Here is a 16,778-nt window from a genome sequence, read left to right as displayed (position 1 = left end):
GCAGATGCAATTTAATGTGGGTAAATGTGAGGTTATCCACTTTGGTTGCAAGAACAGGAAAACAGATTATTATCTGAATGGTGGCCGATTAGGAAAAGGGGAGATGCAACGAGACCTGGATGTCATTATACACCAGTCATTGAAGGTGGGCATGCAGGTACAGCAGGCGGTGAAAAAAGCAAATGTTATGTTGATATTCATAGCAAAAGGATTTGAATACAAGAGCAGAGAGGTTCTTCTGCAGTTGTACGAGGTCTTGGTGAGACTGCACCTAGAGTATTGTGTGGAGTTTTGGTCCCCTAATCTGAGGAAAGACAATCTTGCCATAGAGGGAGTACAGAGAAGGTTCACCAGGTTGATTCCTGGGATGGCAGGACTTTAATATGAAGAAAGACTGGATCGACTAGGCTTATACTCACTGGAATTTAGAAGATTGAGGGGGGATCTTATTGAAACGTATAAAATTCTAAAGGGATTGGACAGGCTAGATGCAGAAAGATTGTTTCCGATGTTGGGGAAGTCCAGAACGAGGGGTCACAGTTTAAGGATAAAGGGGAAAGGACCGAGATGAGGAAAAACTTCTTCACACAGAGTGTGGTGAATCTGTAGAATTCTCTGCCACAGAAAACAGTTGAGGCCGGTTCATTGGCTATATTTAAGAGGAAGTTAGATATGGCCCTTGTGGCTAAAGGGATCAGAGGGTATGGAGAGAAAGCAGGTACAGGGTTCCGAGTTGGATGATCAACCATGATCATACTGAATGGCGGTGCAGGCTCAAAGGACCGAGTGGCCTACTCCTGCATCTATTTTCTATGTTTCGCAGAAACCATGCTGACTTTGACTTATTTTATTATTCGTATCTTCCCAGCCACTGAGGTTAGTCTATAATTTCATTTCTTTGCCTTCTTCCCTTTCTAAAGAGTGGAGAAACATTTGCAGTTTTGCAGTAGCCAGGACCATGCTCGAATCAAGTGATATTCCTCATCCAATTAGATTTCTGCTGTCCCATCTGATGAGGACTTACCAATCAGGAGGGATGGATGAAGGGGTATAAATACCACCCGCCTAGGCATCACCCCTGATGAACACGGCGGAGTTTGTCATTGAAATGTCAATTAAAGTTGATACGTGTACCCAGCTGGAATCCCAAGAAGAGTTTATTCATCATACTCGCTGGGAAAGCACTAGATCCTTTTTCAGCTGCACCTCAGTTTCTTTTTTAAACGTGGCTGAGATTTTCCTTTAGCTTTGCTGTAAAATGCACACCATTCAGCTGAAGTATAATTAATACAGTCACGCGAGTGATCTGTACCTTTCCTATCCATTTTTCATGAGGTCTTTGTGCTGGAAAGGCAATGGAACAAGAGATCCTTCTATGTGGGCAAAACATACAAAAAAAGCTGGAGGAACCCAGCAAGCCAGGCAACGTCTGTGAATGGGAATAAAGAGTTGTCGTTTTAAGACAGAGATCTTTCATCAGCGCTGGGAAGGAAGGTGTGGTGGGCAGGAGTGGAGGAGGCATTGAGGAACTCAGCAAGTCAGACAGTACCCTCAAGCATTTTGTGATGTTGCTTAAGATTCTCGGCATCTGCAGAATCTTTTGTGTTTTGGCAACACCAAGGCAACAGGCACAGCTTTGTTTAAAGGTGACCAGTAATCAGCGGCTAAGATGGGAAATACCACATTCTTTCCTGTTTACTTTTAATGCATGCATGTCTAATCAGTAAAGTTTGTCAGGTCAGTGTCTATAAAGGCTGATTTTTTTTTTTACTTTATTTAATGGTCATGGTGTTTGTTACTTTTTCTCCAGGCTCCATTACTACTGCTTCCGATCATGGGAAGGAACTCAGTCAGGAGGAAGGTAAGTTAGAGAGGTGCAAGGGACTGGACAGTAACATAGTGGAGGGGTGGTGGCCTATATTGGAGAGTATTAGCTGCTAGGTCAGGAGAGGATGGACAAACCTGGACTCTTTTCTGTGGAGCATTGGATGCCGAGGAGAGATCGGACTGCATATAAAATTAAACATGATGAAGTATATGATGTTAAGGAGCATGAATAGGATAGAGTCAGTTTGTATTTGCACTTGAACGAGCAGGGCATGAATCAGAGCCAGGTTTATTGTAATGGACGTGAAATTGTTGCTTCATGCCAGCAGTATACTACAATAAATAAAAAGGTTCTATAAGTTTATAGAGTATAAAAAGTACAAAAAAGGTGGACTGTTCAGGAATCTGAAAGCAGAGGGGAAGAGGTTGTTTTAAAAACTTGGTGAGTCTTCAGGCTCCTGTACCTACTCCCTGATGAGAAGAGAGCGGGTCCTGGGTGGTGAGGATCCTTATTAGTGGATGCTGCCTTTTTGAGGCAACCCCCCCCCCCCCCCATCTGAAGATGATTCAGATCAATGTCATGATTTGCACAGACAGGATGGGCCGAATGGCCTGTTCTTGTGCTGATCTTGTAGATGTTGGATCCCTTGGAGCACAGCAGGATCCCATAGAATGCAGTTGCCACTGACCAGTTTCAAGTGTAACTGGTTATGGTGATAAAAGTTGGCACCTCACCTGATTTCTGGATTGTTGAGATCTTTTCTGGGAAAGGTATGACCTGCACAAAAAGGACAGGTTACACCTGAAACGAAGGTGACCAATAGCCTTGTGGGCAGGTTTGCTAGAGCTGTTGGGCAGGGTATAAACTAATTTACCTTGGGGATGGAACAGGAATGTTAGGGCTGTGGATGGAGCAATTGGTATACAAGCAGTTGCTGTGTGTAGTGAGACTATGAGGAAGGACAGGCAGATGATAGGGCAGAATTGCAGTCGGTGAGATAGTTGAAGTGTAACATGGGAACAAAATCGAAAAGGGTGATGAATACCGGTCTGAAGGTGTTATTGTTGAATGCACGCAGTATATGGAATAAGGTAGATCATCTTGTAACGTAAGTAGAGATTGGCAGATATAGTGTATTGGGCATCACTGAGTCATGGCTGAAAAATCGTAATTGGGAGCTTAGCATCCAAGGATGTGCATTGTATCGAAAGGGCAGGCAGGTAGATGGAGAGGACAGGGTAACAACTGATGTCAACTCCTTAGAAAGAGGTGACTGGATCGGAAGATGTCGAATCCTTATGGGTAGAGTTAAGAAACTGCAAGTGTAAAAAGATCCTGATGTGAGTTATATACAGCCCTCCGAACAGTAGCCAGGGATACAAATTACACTGTGGGATAGAAAAGACGTGTAGAACAGGACAAAGTTACAGTAGTGACAATCTGAATATGCAGACAGATTGGGGAAATCATGTTGGTTTTGGATTCCAAGAGAGGGAATTTATAGAATGCCATCAGGAGTAGCTTATGGTTGAGCTTACTAGGGGAAAGGCAATTCTAGATTGGTTGCTGTGTGATGAACCAGATTTGATAAGGAGCTGAAGGTAAAGGAACCATTAAGAGACAATGACCATGATATGATAGGTTTCACCCTGCAGTTTGAGAGGGAGGAACTAAAGTCAGATGTATCAGTATTACAGTGGAGTAAAGGGAATTACAAAGGCATGAGAGAGCTGGCCAAAGCTGGTTTGAAGAGGAGATTAGCAGGGATGATGGTAGAACAGCAATCGGAGCAATTTAGAGGATGCAGGATAGGTATGTATTAAAAACGAAGAAGTATTCTAAAGAGAGGATGAAGCAGCTGTGGCTGACGGGGAAGTTGAAGGCAGCATAAAAGCAAACGAGAGGGCATATATAATATAGGAAAAAAATAGTGGGAAGTTAGAGGATTTTAAAAACCAACAGAAGGCAACAAAAAAGAAGCCACAAAGAGAGAAGAGGGTACCAAAAGTATTTTTCCAAATATGGGAGGAATTAAAGAGAGGCAAGAGTGTATGTTGGACTGCTGGAAAATAGCACTGGAGAAATAGTAATGGGGAGCAAAAGCAGTGGAACTTAATAATTACTTTGGGTTGGTATTTACTGTGGAAATCACAAGCAGTATGCCAGAAATTTGAGAGTGTCAGGGGAAGAAGTAAGTGTAGTTGCTATTCCAAAGGAGAAGTTGCTTGGGAATCTGAAAAACGTTTTGAAGGTAGTTAAATCATGTGTACCAGATGGACCTACAGCGCTGAAGTGTAGTCACCTCCTGAAGAGGTAACTGAAGAGATTGCAGAGGCATTCATTCTAATCTGTCAATAATCACTGGATCGGGAATGCTCCCAGAGGAGTGGAAAATGGCAAATATCATTCAACTCTTTCAGAGGGGAGGAAGGCAGAAGAAAAGAAATTATTTGCCAGTTAGCCTGACTTCAATGGCTGGGAAGATGTTGAAGTCCGTTATTAAGGATGAAGTTTCGGGGCACTTGGAGACACCCGATTCAATAGTCAGCATGGTTTCCTTGAGGGAAAACCTTGCCTGACAAACATCGGAATCCTTTGAGGAAACAGCGGGCAAAGTAGACGAAGGAGAGTTGGTGGATATAGTGTACTTGGATTTTCAGAAGGCCCTTGACAAGGTGATGTACGTGAGGCTCATAACAAGATAAGAACCCATGGTGTTACAGGAAAGATATTAGCACGGTTAGAAGATCCATGCATCTTCACTGGGTGTCACAGTAACATAGCAGTTAGCAAGACAATATGACAACTCGGGGCAGCAGAGATCAATTCTGGCATCCTCTGTAAGGAGTCTCGTATGTCCTTCCTGTGAAATGCACGGGAAAACCCACAAATTTCACAGGAAGAATGTACAGGGACTCCATATTGGAGGTTACCCCAACCTCTTCGTCTTTGGACTGTGGGAGGTGCTTCAGTTTCCTCCTGCATTCCAAAGATGTAATGGGTCATTGTAAATTGTCCCCGATTAGGTTACCTGCTGGTAATTGTCTACCTGCTGAACTGTGTCTACGCCCACCTGGACAAGCCGGTGAGCACTCATGTTTTTTCGCCTTCTCCAGTGCGTTCAACACCATCCGCCCTGCTCTGCTGGGTGAGAAGCTGACAGTGATGCAGGTGGATGCTTCCCTGGTGTCATGGATTATTGATTACCTGACTGGCAGACCCCAGTACGTGCGCTTGCAACACCGTGTGTCAGACAGAGTGGTCAGCAGCACTGGGGCTCCACAGGGGACTGTCCTGTCTCCCTTTCTCTTCACCATCTACACCTCGGACTTCAACTACTGCACAGAGTCTTGCCATCTTCAGAAGTTTTCTGATGACTGTGCCATAGTTGGATGCATCAGCAACGGAGGTGAGACGGATTACAGGGCTACGTTGGGAAACTTTGTCACGTGGTGCGAGCAGAATCATCTGCGGCTTAATATGAAAAAGGCTAAGGAGCTGGTGGTGGACCTGAGGAGGGCTAAGGCACCGGTGACCCCTGTTTCCATCCAAGGGGTCAGTATAGACATGGTGGAGGATTACAAGTACCTGAGGATACGAATTGACAATAAACTGGACTGGTCAAAGAACACTGAGACTGTATACAAGAAGGCTCAGAGCTGTCTCTATCTCCTGAGGAGACTGAGGTCCTTTAACATCTGCCAAACGATGCTGAGGATGTTCTATGAGTCTGTGGTGGCCAGTGCTATCATGTTTGCTGTTGTGTGCTGGGGCAGCAGGCTGAGGGTAGCAGACACCAACAGAATCAACAAACTCATTCATAAGGACATTGATGTTGTGGGGGTGGAACTGGACTCTCTGACGGTGGTGTCTGAAAAGAGGATGCTGTCCAAGTTGCATGCCATCTTGGACAATGACTCCTATCTACTCCATAATGTACTGGTTAGACACAGGAGTACATTCAGCCAGAGACTCATTCCACCGAGATGTAACACTGAGCGTCATAGGAAGTCATTCCTACCTGTGGCCATCAAACTTTACAACTCCTCCCTCGGTGTGTCAGACACCCTGAGCCAATAGGCTGGTCCTGGATTTATTTCCATTGGCATAATTAAGTTATTATTATTTAATTATTTGTGGTTTTATTTTGCTATATTTCTATACTATTCTTGGTTGGTGCGACTGTAACAAAACCCAGTTTCCCTAGGGATCAATAAAGTATGTCTGTTTGTTAGGGTTAATTCGGGGTTGTGAGGTGGGGTGGCTTGAAGGGCCCAAATGTCTTTTCCAGCACTGGATCTCTAAATAAGTTAATAAAAATGAAGTTTGATGACTGGCAGTAGAACGAGAGGGGGCCTTTGCTGGTTGGCCACCAGTGACTCGTGCTACTTTGCAGTGGTCATGCTGGGGCTGCTGCTTTTCGTGCTGTATGTTAATAATTTGAATGATGGAATTGACTGTTTGTGGCCAGGTTTGCAGATGATACGAAGGTAGGTGGAGAGTCAGGTAGTTTTGAGGAAGCAGGGAGTCTGGAAGGACTTAGATAGATTGAGAAAATGGGCAAAGAAGTGGCCAATGGAATATAGTGTAGGGAAGTTGTGGTGATGCACTTTGGTAGAAGGAATAATGGCATAGACTATTTTCTAAATGGGGAGAAAATTCAAAAATCAGAGGTGTAAGGGACTTGGGAGTCGTCATGCAGGATTTCATAAAGTTGTAGTTTGAGTCGGTGGTAAGGAAGGTAAATGTAATGTTGGCATTCATTTTGAGAGGATTAGAATATAAGATAGAAGGTGTGATTCTGAGCCTTTATAAGGCATTGGTCAGACCACACTGGGAGTACTGTGAGCATTTCTGGGCCCCTTAACTAAGAAAACATGTTGTTGGCATTGGGGAGAATCCTGAGGAGGGTTATGAGAACGATTCTTGGATTGGATAAGAATGATTCTATGAGGAATGTTTGGTGGCTCTGGGCCTGTACTCCCTGGAATTTAGAGGAATGAAGGGTGGATCTCATTGAAACCTATTGAATATTGAAAGGTCTGGATAGCATGGATGTGGGGAGGATGTTTCCTATGGTGGGTGAGTCTGCCTCTGAATAGAGTGATGTCCATTTACAAAAGAGATGAGGAGGTTTTTCTTTATCCAGTGGGTGGTTAATCTGTGGAATTCATTGCCACAGACAGCTGTGGAGGCCAAGACATTGAGAATAATTAAAGAGGAGATTGACAGGTTCTTGAGTATTCAGGATGTCAATGGTTATGGGCAGAAGGCAGGAGAATGAGATTGAGAGAGATAATAAATCAGCCATGATGCAAGTTTTTCACTGAACACCTACTCTCTGTCCACCAGAGAAAGCAGGATCTCCCAGTGGCCACACATTTTTAATTCCATGTCCCATTCCCATTCTGATATGTCAATCCATGGCCTCCTCTACAGTCAAGATGAAGCCACACTCAGGTTGGAGGAACAACACCTTATATACCGTCTGGGTAGCCTTGAACCTGATGGCATGAACATTGACTTCTCTAACTTCCGTTAATGCCCCTCCTCCCCTTCTTACCCCATCCCTGACATATTTAGTTGTTTGTTTTTTTCTCTCTCTCTGACCATCAATCTGCCTCTTCTCCATCTCCCTCTGGTGCTCCCCTCCCCCTTTCTCCCTAGGCCTCCCGTCCCATGATCCTTTCCTTTCTCCAGCTCTGTATCCCTTTTGCCAATCACCTTTCCGGCTCTCAGCTTCACCTCACCCCCTCTGGTCTTCTCCTAAAATTTTGTATTTCCCCCTCCCCCTCCCACTTTCAAATCTCTTACTATCTTTCCTTTCAGTTAGTCCTGACAAAGGGTCTCGGCCCGAACCGTCGACAGTGCTTCTTCCTATTGATGCTGCCTGGCTTGCTGTGTTCCACCAGCATTTTGTGTTATAGGACGGGATGGGAACCAGAGTACCAGGGCAGATAATGGTGAGGTTGTGGAGAAAGATGTTGTTAAGCCTACATACAAAGTCAGGAATCAAAAGGTAAAGCGTGGTGGGACTAATGTTCTAAGCTGCATATATTTTAGTGCAAGGAGTATTTGGAGAGGGCTTGGATCAACATGTGGAATTATGACATTATAGCTATTAGTGAGACTTAGTTGCAGGAGGGTTAGGGTTCTGGGCTTCTGTCGTTTTAGATGTGATAGAACACGAGAGATCAAAGGGTGGGGTGTGGTGTTACTAGACAGGGAAAATGTCACGGCATTGCTCTGTCTGGATAGACTGGAGAACTCATCTGGTAAGGTGTTATGGGTGAAACCAAGAAATTAGAACGGTACGACAATACTTATATTGTTATCCACCGACCTGTCTGTGGGAGTTTAAAGGAGCAAATTGCAGAGAGATTACGGACTGTTTCAAGAAAAAAGGTTGTTATAGTAGGTGATTTTAACTTTCCACGTATTGACTAGGACTCCCACTCTGTAAAAGAGCAGGGTGGAAAAGTTCCCTCAAACAGTATGTAGAAGTCCCAACTAGAGATAGTGCATTAGCAGATCTCCTATTAGGGAATGAGACTGGCAGGTGACAGAAGTTTGTGTCGGAGAAAACTCTGCATCTAGTGATCATAATGCTATTAGTTTCAACATATTTATGGAAAAGATCGGGCCTCAAGCTGAGAATCTAAATTGGAGAAAGGTTATTTTGATGGTATCAGAAAGGATGTGGCAAGTCTGGATTGGGACAGGCTTTTTTTCTAGCAAAAGTACTTGGTAAGGTGTATGTGCCTTCAAAAGTGAAAATTTGAGAGTACAGGGTTTGTACATGATGTCGGAATAAAACATAAAGATAACAGTTTTAGGGAAACATTGAGGCCCTGGTTAAGGAAAAGAATGAGGTGCATAGCACGTAAAGGCAAGCAGGAACAAATGAGCATATGAAATGCAAAAGAACAGTGAGAAGGAAATCGGGATGGCTAAAGGGAGACATGAGGTTGCCCTAGCAGAGAACGTGAAGGAGAATCCTAGGGGCTTCTGCAGATGTATTAAGAGCAAAAGGATAGCAATTGGTCCTCTGGAAGATCAGAATGGTAACTACGCGTGGAGCCAAAGAGATGGGGGAAATCGTAAGTGGATTTTTTTGCATCTGTATTTTACTTAGGAGATGGGATCAGAGTCTGTAGATGTGAGGCAATGTAGCAGCAAGTCATGAACCCTGGACAGGTTACAGGAGGAGCTGTTTGCTGTCTTGAGGCAAATTAAGGCAGATGGTTCCCTCAAAGCCTGTGGGAGGCTATCACAGAAAATGCAGCGGCCATAGCAGAGGTATTTAAAAAGTTCTTGGCCATGGGTGAGGTGCTGGAGGATTAGAGGATAGCTGATGTTGTTCTGCTGTTTAAGAAAGGCTCTAAGGAAAAACCAGGAAATTATAGGCTGGTGGGTCTGACATCAGTGGTGGGAAAGTTATTGGAATGTATTCTAAGGGATCAGATAGACAGGGACTGATTAGGTATAGTCAATGTGGCTTTGTGCATGGTAAGTCGTGTCTAACCAGTCTTAGAGTTTTTTGGGGAAGTTACCAGAAAAGTTAATGAAAGCAAGGCGGTGAGTGTTGTCCACATGGACTTTAGCAAGGCATTGGTCAAAAAGGTTCAGTTGCTCTGCATTCAAGATGAGGTAGTCAATTGGATTTGCAGGAGAAGCCAGAGGGTGGTAGTAGATGGTTACCTCTCTGACTGGAGGCCTGTGAATAATGGTGTGCCACAGGGGTCAGTGCTGCCCCTTGATATTCATCATCTGTATCAATGATCTGGGTGATAATGTGGTAAACTGGATCAACAAATTTGGGGATGACACCAAGATTGGGAGGGTGGGGTTGGGGGTAGTGGACAGTGAGGAATAGTATTAAAGCTTGCTGCGGGATCTGTGGGACGACCTGATGAAATGGTCTGAAAAATGGCAGACAAATGTGAAGTACTGCACTTTGGAGGCAAACAGGGTTGGTCTGACACGATGAGTGATAGGGCACTGAGGAATGCAATAGAACAGAGACAGCTGGGAGTACAGATCCATAATTCCTTGACAGCCGTGGCAGAGGTAGAAAGGCTTGTAATGAGAGCTTTTGGCACATTGGCTGCCTTAAATCAATGTACTGAGTACGGGAGGTGGGATGTTATGATGAAATTTTATGAGGTGTTGGTGAGACCTAATTTGGAGTATTGTGTACAGTGTTTGTCACCTAACTACAGGAAATGTGTAAATAAGATTGAAAGTGTGCAGAGAAAATTTTCGAGGACGTTTCTGGGACTTGAGGACCTAAGTTATAGGAAAAGGTTGGATAGGTTAGAATTTTATTCACTAGAATGTAGAATGTTGATGGGAAATTTGATAGAAGTATACAAAATTATGAGGGGTAAATGCAAGAAGGCTTTTTCCACTGGAACTAGAGATCATGGGTTAAAGGTGAAAGGTGAATTATTTAAGAGGAATATGATGGGGACTGTCTGCACTCAGGATGGTGAGAATGTAGAACGAGCTGCCAGTGCAAGTGTTGGATGCACGGTCGATTTCAACATTTAAGAAACATTTGGGTAGGTCTGTGGATGGACGGAGTACAGAGCTATAGAACTATAGTCCGGGTGTAGGTTAATGGTTCATCACGGACTGAACAAGCCAGAGGACTTGTTTCTGTGCTGTGACTGTGACTGCAGAACACAATCAGCGACAAGTCTGCGGTAGTGCTGAAGGTGGTGCATTGCTGAGGTGGGTTGAGGCTCGTGCAGGTCAGTAGGAAACCTGATGTCTGCAGGAGAGTAGCACACACAAAATGCCGGAGGAACTCAGGACACCAGGCATTGCCTGTGGCGGGGAATAAAGGCAACATTTCAAGCCAAACTGAAGGGAGCAGAAGCCAGAATAAGAAGGTGGGGGAGGAAAGGAGCACAAGCTGGCAGGTGATAGGTGAAACCAGATGAGGGGGGAGGTGGGATGAAGGAAGAAACTGAACCTGGCGGTGTGGAACTTCAGGCTTCTGTAGCTCTAATGTGATGGTGGCAGTAAGAACAGGGCTTGACTCAGATGGTGGGGATCTTTGATAATGCGGTGTCTCCCTGCAAATGGTGCTAGGGGTGCAGAGCGTTGTTGTGCCCCAGATGGACTGGGCTTTCTGCATTCCTGCGAATTGTCGGAATTGCAGTACTGGGCCATAATGCAGCCAGCTGGGATACTTGCTGCTGTGCACCTGTGGAAGTTTTGTTGCTCTGGGTTTCCAGTGTCTGCACTCGCTTGTGTCTTCTGTCACAGGTGGCCGAGGAGCAGCGAGCGGCAGTGAGCAAGTGCAGGAGGAGAGTGACACGGTGCTGCTGGTGACCAAGGCCGCTGATGCTGGTGCATCGTTGCAGGAGTGTCCCCAGGAGCAAGAGCGAGGGGGACCCAAGGAGGAGGAGTGCTGGGCCAGTGAGGAGACCCAGCAGTTCCTCACCCATGAGAGAGCTGTCGAAGAGGAGAAGGAGCAAGTGGAGGAGCCGGAAGAAACCCTCACACCGCTGGCGGAGGGACTTTCCACCTTGTGTACTGGGGATCGCCCAACCCTCGGGCCAGCAGATAGCCCACCAAGGACCGGGGCGGAGGAGAGCCTAGAGCCACTGGCAGCAGAGCCTGCGGGTAGCGGGAAGGCAGAGCACAGCAGGCGAGAGGAGGGGGAGCCCCAGATCTCGCCAGAGCACGGGGGCCAGGGGGAAGCAGCCGGTGGGAAATCTGAGGAAAGCAGCCAGGCCACACCAGCGGCAGGCCAGGTAAGCGGGAGACGCAGCAGGGCGAAGCCGAGAGCCACAGACTGCAAGGTCAGTGGCTGGCACCGGAAGGAGCAGCCCATCCCCAGTGAACAGAGCTCAGAGAACAACAGGGAAGCGAGCCAGGAAGCCATGGAGAACGGCCCACAGCCAAGCACTGAGGAGGCGGCTGCAACGCCACGGGCCGAAGCGACGACGGCCAGGCCGAGGAGGGGCAGGGGCAGGCAGAAGGCCTCCTCCCAATCCACCACAGACCAGCAGCTTTGCCCTGCAAATGGGAGCCCCTGCAGTCCCCCACAGCGTAAAGGCAGGCGGAGGTCAGTGGCTGCCCCGCGGGAGGTCACCCAGCAGACTGAGAGCCCACCAGAGCTGCGGCACACCGCCAGAGGCAAGAGGACACGGGTGAGTGGTTTCCTACTGCCTTACTGTTATCACGTGCCATCAAAGACAAGTTTATTCCATCGAATACTGAAAGGGCTGGATAGACATGGAGGGGATGTTTCCTATAGTGGGGAAAACTACAGGGGCACAGCCTGAGAATACCAGGACGTCCCTTCAGAACAGATCGACTTCCCTGTAGAGTGGAGCTGAGGAAGAATTTCTAGATCCGGAAGGTGGTGAATCTGTGGAATTCATTGCCACAGACAGTTGATGGCTCCAAGTTGTCAGGTATATTTAAAATGGAGGTTGGTAGGTGCTTGATTAGAAAGCAGAGAATAGGGTTTAAGTAAAAACAAATGAGCCATGATCAAATGGTGAGTGGGGCCAAATGGCCCTATTCTGCTCCTATATCTTATGGTTCTTGTTATTGTCACCTGCAGAAGTCCAAGTAAGTACGGGCATACTTAGCAAAGCTAGAGACTAGTAACTGTAACAGGATCAATGAACGATCAGGCAGAGTGCGGAAGACAAACTGCGCAAATGCAAATATAAATAGATCGCAGTCACTAACGAGAACGTGAAATAATGAGATAGAGTCATTCAAAAAAGATCCCTGCAAACAACAAAAAAGTGAACAAATCATACACAGGCCTGAGGGCAGCTTCCCCGAAAGTGAAACCACAGCCGCCGAGGCAAGTGCAGCTGGTGAAGACTCGTGCACCTCACACCCGATGGTAGTAACGAGAGGAGAGGGAGGCGAGCCAGACACAGACAGATGGGCAGGGCTCAGCGGGGGGAGTCCTCACTGACACTGAGTAGTGTCAGAACACTGGTTCATTCTCCACCCTCGGCCTCGATGCCTGAATCTTTGTCATCTGTCTTGACATCAGATTAAATAAATCAAACATAAATTGTACAAGATAGAGGATGTCTCCATGGTGCTGAGAACGCTACCTCAACTGCAAAGGTATACCAGCTTTCAGACCGGTAAAAGTAGTTGCATCCTTTGTATTTTGACAGAGTACGCAGCCCTCTTCACAGCAGACAGAGTTGCCCTCAGGCCGTTTGCGGCGCTCGAGGGTGGCGAATCAAATCAACAACGAGAAAGAAACTGACACACCGCCGCAGACCAAAACCCGTCGGCAGACGTCCCAGCTCTCCCCTTCAGCGTCGGTGGCCTCCGTTACGGAGAATGTCGCTCTGCCCAAGGTAAGTATCGACTGAGGGAAGTTGGTCCTTGCAGCCATTAAAATTAATGTGGTCAAAATCCCTGAAAAAACCTCCAAGCCTCAGAATCAGGTTTATTGTCACTGACAAATGTCATGAAATTTGTTCTTTGGAGCAGCACCCCAAATGTACAGTAAATTACAATAAGAAATATAAAGGATAAATAAGAAATGCAAAATAGTGAGGGAGTGTTTACAGTCCGTTCAGAAATCTGACAGGTGAGGGGAAGAAGCTGTTTCTAAAACATTGAATGTGTATTTTTGGGGTCCTGTTCCTCCTTCGTGATGATAGTAATGTGACGAGGGTCCGTGATAATGGATTCTGCCTTACTGAGGCATCGCCTACTGAAGATGTCCTCGATGGTGGGGAGGCTAGCGCCCGTGGTGGGGCTATCTGAGTGTACAGCCTCTGCAGCTTTTTTCAATCCTGTGCAGTGGAGCCTCTTCCTAAACAGTAGAGATAGCGGGTTTCGTCCGTGTGTGATGTAACTGTAAGTACGGAGCGGTGTCACCACCAGGTCAGGGAAGTGAGCTTCAGAATGGGGGTGTAATCGTTACGTTGTTGGACAGTCAGTTATTGTTAGTTATAATCGGCTGTTGACCCGGCATTCTCCTCTGTACCTTGCGGGCTCAAGAAGCTGGAATCGGGAGGAACACGTCCTGATTGCTTTCCTGGTTCCTTTCTTCCTGCACTTTCTGCCTGACCAGCAAAATGGACAAAGGAGATTCTGCAGATGCTGGAAATCCAGAACAACACACACACACAATGCTGGAGGAACTCAGCCAGTTGGGCAGCATGTATGGAGAGGAGTAAAAGTTCAACATTTGGCCCGAGACCCTTTCACAGGACTCGTCCCTCTGGTCAGGAGGTTCCATCCTCTTTCTGGGAATGGAGTCCCGGAACATGGTGGATACGAAACTATTGGGTATAATTGGTTTGTTATTAAAGGGTAGACTATTTTCTAAATGGAGATAAAATTCAGAAATCTGAGAAACAAAGGGACTTGGGAGTCCTTGAGCAGGATACCCTATAAGTTAACCTCCAGGTTGAGTCAGTGGTGAAGAAGGCGAATGCAATGTTGACATTCATTTCTAGGGCTATAGAATATAAGAGCTGGGATGTGATGTTGAGGCTATTTAAGGAGCTTGTGAGATCACACTTGGAGTATTGTGTGCAGTTTTGGGCTCCTTATTTTAGAGAGGATATACTGACATTGGAGAGGGTTCATAGAAGATTCAGAATCATGTTTGATATCACCGGCAGGTAATGTGAAATTTGTTAACTTAGCAGCTGCTGTTCAATGCAATACATCATCTAGCAGAGAGAGAGAGAAAATAAATAAAATAAAATAAAACATAACAAACAAGTAAATCAAATATGTATATTGAATAGATTATTTTTAAAATGTGTAAAAACAGAAATATCGTATATTAAAAAATTTGAAGTATTGTCCAAAGCTTCAAATTCCATTTAGCAATTGGATGGCAGAGGGCAAGAAGCTATTTGAGAATCGCTGAGTGAGTGCCTTCTGACTTCTGTATCTCCTGGAATCACGAGAATGATTGTATGAGGAATGTCTGGCAGCTCTTGGGCTGTATTCCCTGGAGTTCAGGAGAATGAGGGGGGATCTCATAGAAACATTCCAAATTTTAAAAGGCCTGAACAGATTAGAAATGGCAAAGTTATTTCCTATGATAGGGGAGTCTAGGGCAAGAGGGCACGACTTCAGTATTGAAGGACGTCCAGTTGGAGCAGAGATGCAGAGAAATTACTATAGTCAGAAGGTGTTAAATCTGTGGAAATTGTTTCCATGAGCAGCAAGTTATTGGGTGCATTTAAGGCAGAGATAGATAGGTTCTTGATTAGCCAGGGCATCAAAGGGAGAAGGCAGGGGAGTGGGGATGGCTGGAAGATTTGGATCAGCTTGGGAAAGGTTTATCCTCCACCCTCGGCCTCGATGCCTGAATCTTTGTAATCAGGCCTGATATCAGATTAAACAAATCAACCATAAAATGTACAAGATAGTGGATGCCTCCCCGGTGCTGAGAGTGAAGTGCGTTAACACCGTCGGGGAACGGGGGAGATATCTCAAAGCCAAGCTACCTCAGCTTCAGCAGTACACCAGTTTACAGCCCTTTACAGCTTACAGTTGTGTTTTGACAGAGTACGCAGCCCTCTTCACAGCAGACAGAGTTGCCCTCAGGCCGTTTGCGGCGCTCGAGGGCGGAGAATCAAATCAACAGCGAGAAAGAAACTGACACACCGCCGCAGACCAAAACCCGTCGGCAGACGTCCCAGCTCTCCCCTTCAGCGTCGGTGGCCTCCGTTACGGAGAATGTCGCTCTGCCCAAGGTAAGTATCGACTGAGGGAAGTTGCTCCTTGCAGCCATTAAAATTAATGTGGTCAAAATCCCTGAAAAAACCTCCAAGCCTCAGAATCAGGTTTATTGTCACTGACAAATGTCATGAAATTTGTTCTTTGGAGCTGCACCCCAAATGTACAGTAAATTACAATAAGAAATATAAAGGATAAATAAGTAATGCAAAATAGTGAGGGAGTGTTTACAGTCTGTTCAGAAATCTGACTGGTGAGGGGAAGAAGCTGTTTCTAAAACATTGAATGTGTATTTTCGGGGTCCTGTTCCTCCTTCGTGATGATAGTAATGTGACGAGGGTCCGTGATAATGGATTCTGCCTTACTGAGGCATCGCCTACTGAAGATGTCCTCGATGATGGGGAGGCTAGCGCCCGTGGTGGGGCTGTCTGAGTGTACAGCCTCTGCAGCTTTTTTCAATCCTGTGCAGTGGAGCCTCTTCCTAAACAGTAGAGATAGCGGGTTTCATACGTGTGTGATGTAACTGTAAGTACGGAGCGGTGTCACCACCAGGTCAGGGAAGTGAGCTTCAGAATGGGGGTGTAATCGTTATGTTGTTGGACAGTTAGTTATTGTTAGTTATAATCGGCTGTTGACCCGGCATTCTCCTCTGTACCTTGCGGGCTCAAGAAGCTGGAATCGGGAGGAACACGTCCTGATTGCTTTCCTGGTTCCTTTCTTCCTGCACTTTCTGCCTGACCAGCAAAATCGACAAAGGAGTTTCTGTAGATGCTGGAAATCCAGAACAACACACACACACAATGCTGGAGGAACTCAGCCAGTTGGGCAGCATGTATGGAGAGGAGTAAAAGTTCAACATTCGGCCCGAGACCCTTTCACAGGACTCGTCCCTCTGGTCAGGAGGTTCCATCCTACTTCCGGGAATGGAATCCCGGAACATGATGGATACAGAACTATTGGGAATAGTTGGTTTGTTGTCAAAGGGTGGACTGTTTTCTAAATGTGGATAAAATCCAGAATTCTGAGCAGTAAAGGGACTTCGGAGTCCTTGTGCAGGATTCCCTAGAGGTTAATTTGCAGGTTGAGTCGGTGGTGAGGAAGGCAAATGTGATGTTAGTATTCATTTCAAGTAGACTAGAATATAAAAGGAAGGATGTAATGTTGAGGCTTCATAAAGCACTGGTGAGCTCTCAGTTTATTATTGTGACCAGTTTTGGGCCCCTTATCTTGGAGAGGATTCAAA

The 16,778-nt window shown here is 46.0% G+C and overlaps 1 protein-coding gene across 5 annotated transcripts in view; it reads left to right on the top strand.

Moving 5' to 3' along the window:
- Nucleotides 1–16,778, top strand: part of mdc1 (mediator of DNA damage checkpoint 1) — a 94,916-nt gene that overhangs the window by 52,686 nt on the left and 25,452 nt on the right. For all 5 annotated transcript variants that reach the window (XR_009512392.1, XM_059970980.1, XM_059970978.1 and 2 more), the window contains 4 exons: nt 1,811–1,861; nt 11,105–11,994; nt 12,994–13,182; nt 15,364–15,552. Coding sequence is in view for 4 of the 5 variants with exons in the window: in XM_059970980.1 (XP_059826963.1) it covers nt 1,811–1,861; nt 11,105–11,994; nt 12,994–13,182; nt 15,364–15,552 (1,319 nt within the window). In the remaining variant the exon portion in view is untranslated. The remainder of the gene's footprint in view (nt 1–1,810; nt 1,862–11,104; nt 11,995–12,993; nt 13,183–15,363; nt 15,553–16,778) is intronic.

This window comes from Hypanus sabinus, chromosome 5 (genome assembly GCF_030144855.1).
Source record: "Hypanus sabinus isolate sHypSab1 chromosome 5, sHypSab1.hap1, whole genome shotgun sequence".
Taxonomy (NCBI): domain Eukaryota; kingdom Metazoa; phylum Chordata; class Chondrichthyes; order Myliobatiformes; family Dasyatidae; genus Hypanus; species Hypanus sabinus.
This window is presented reverse-complemented; position numbering and strand designations above follow the sequence as displayed.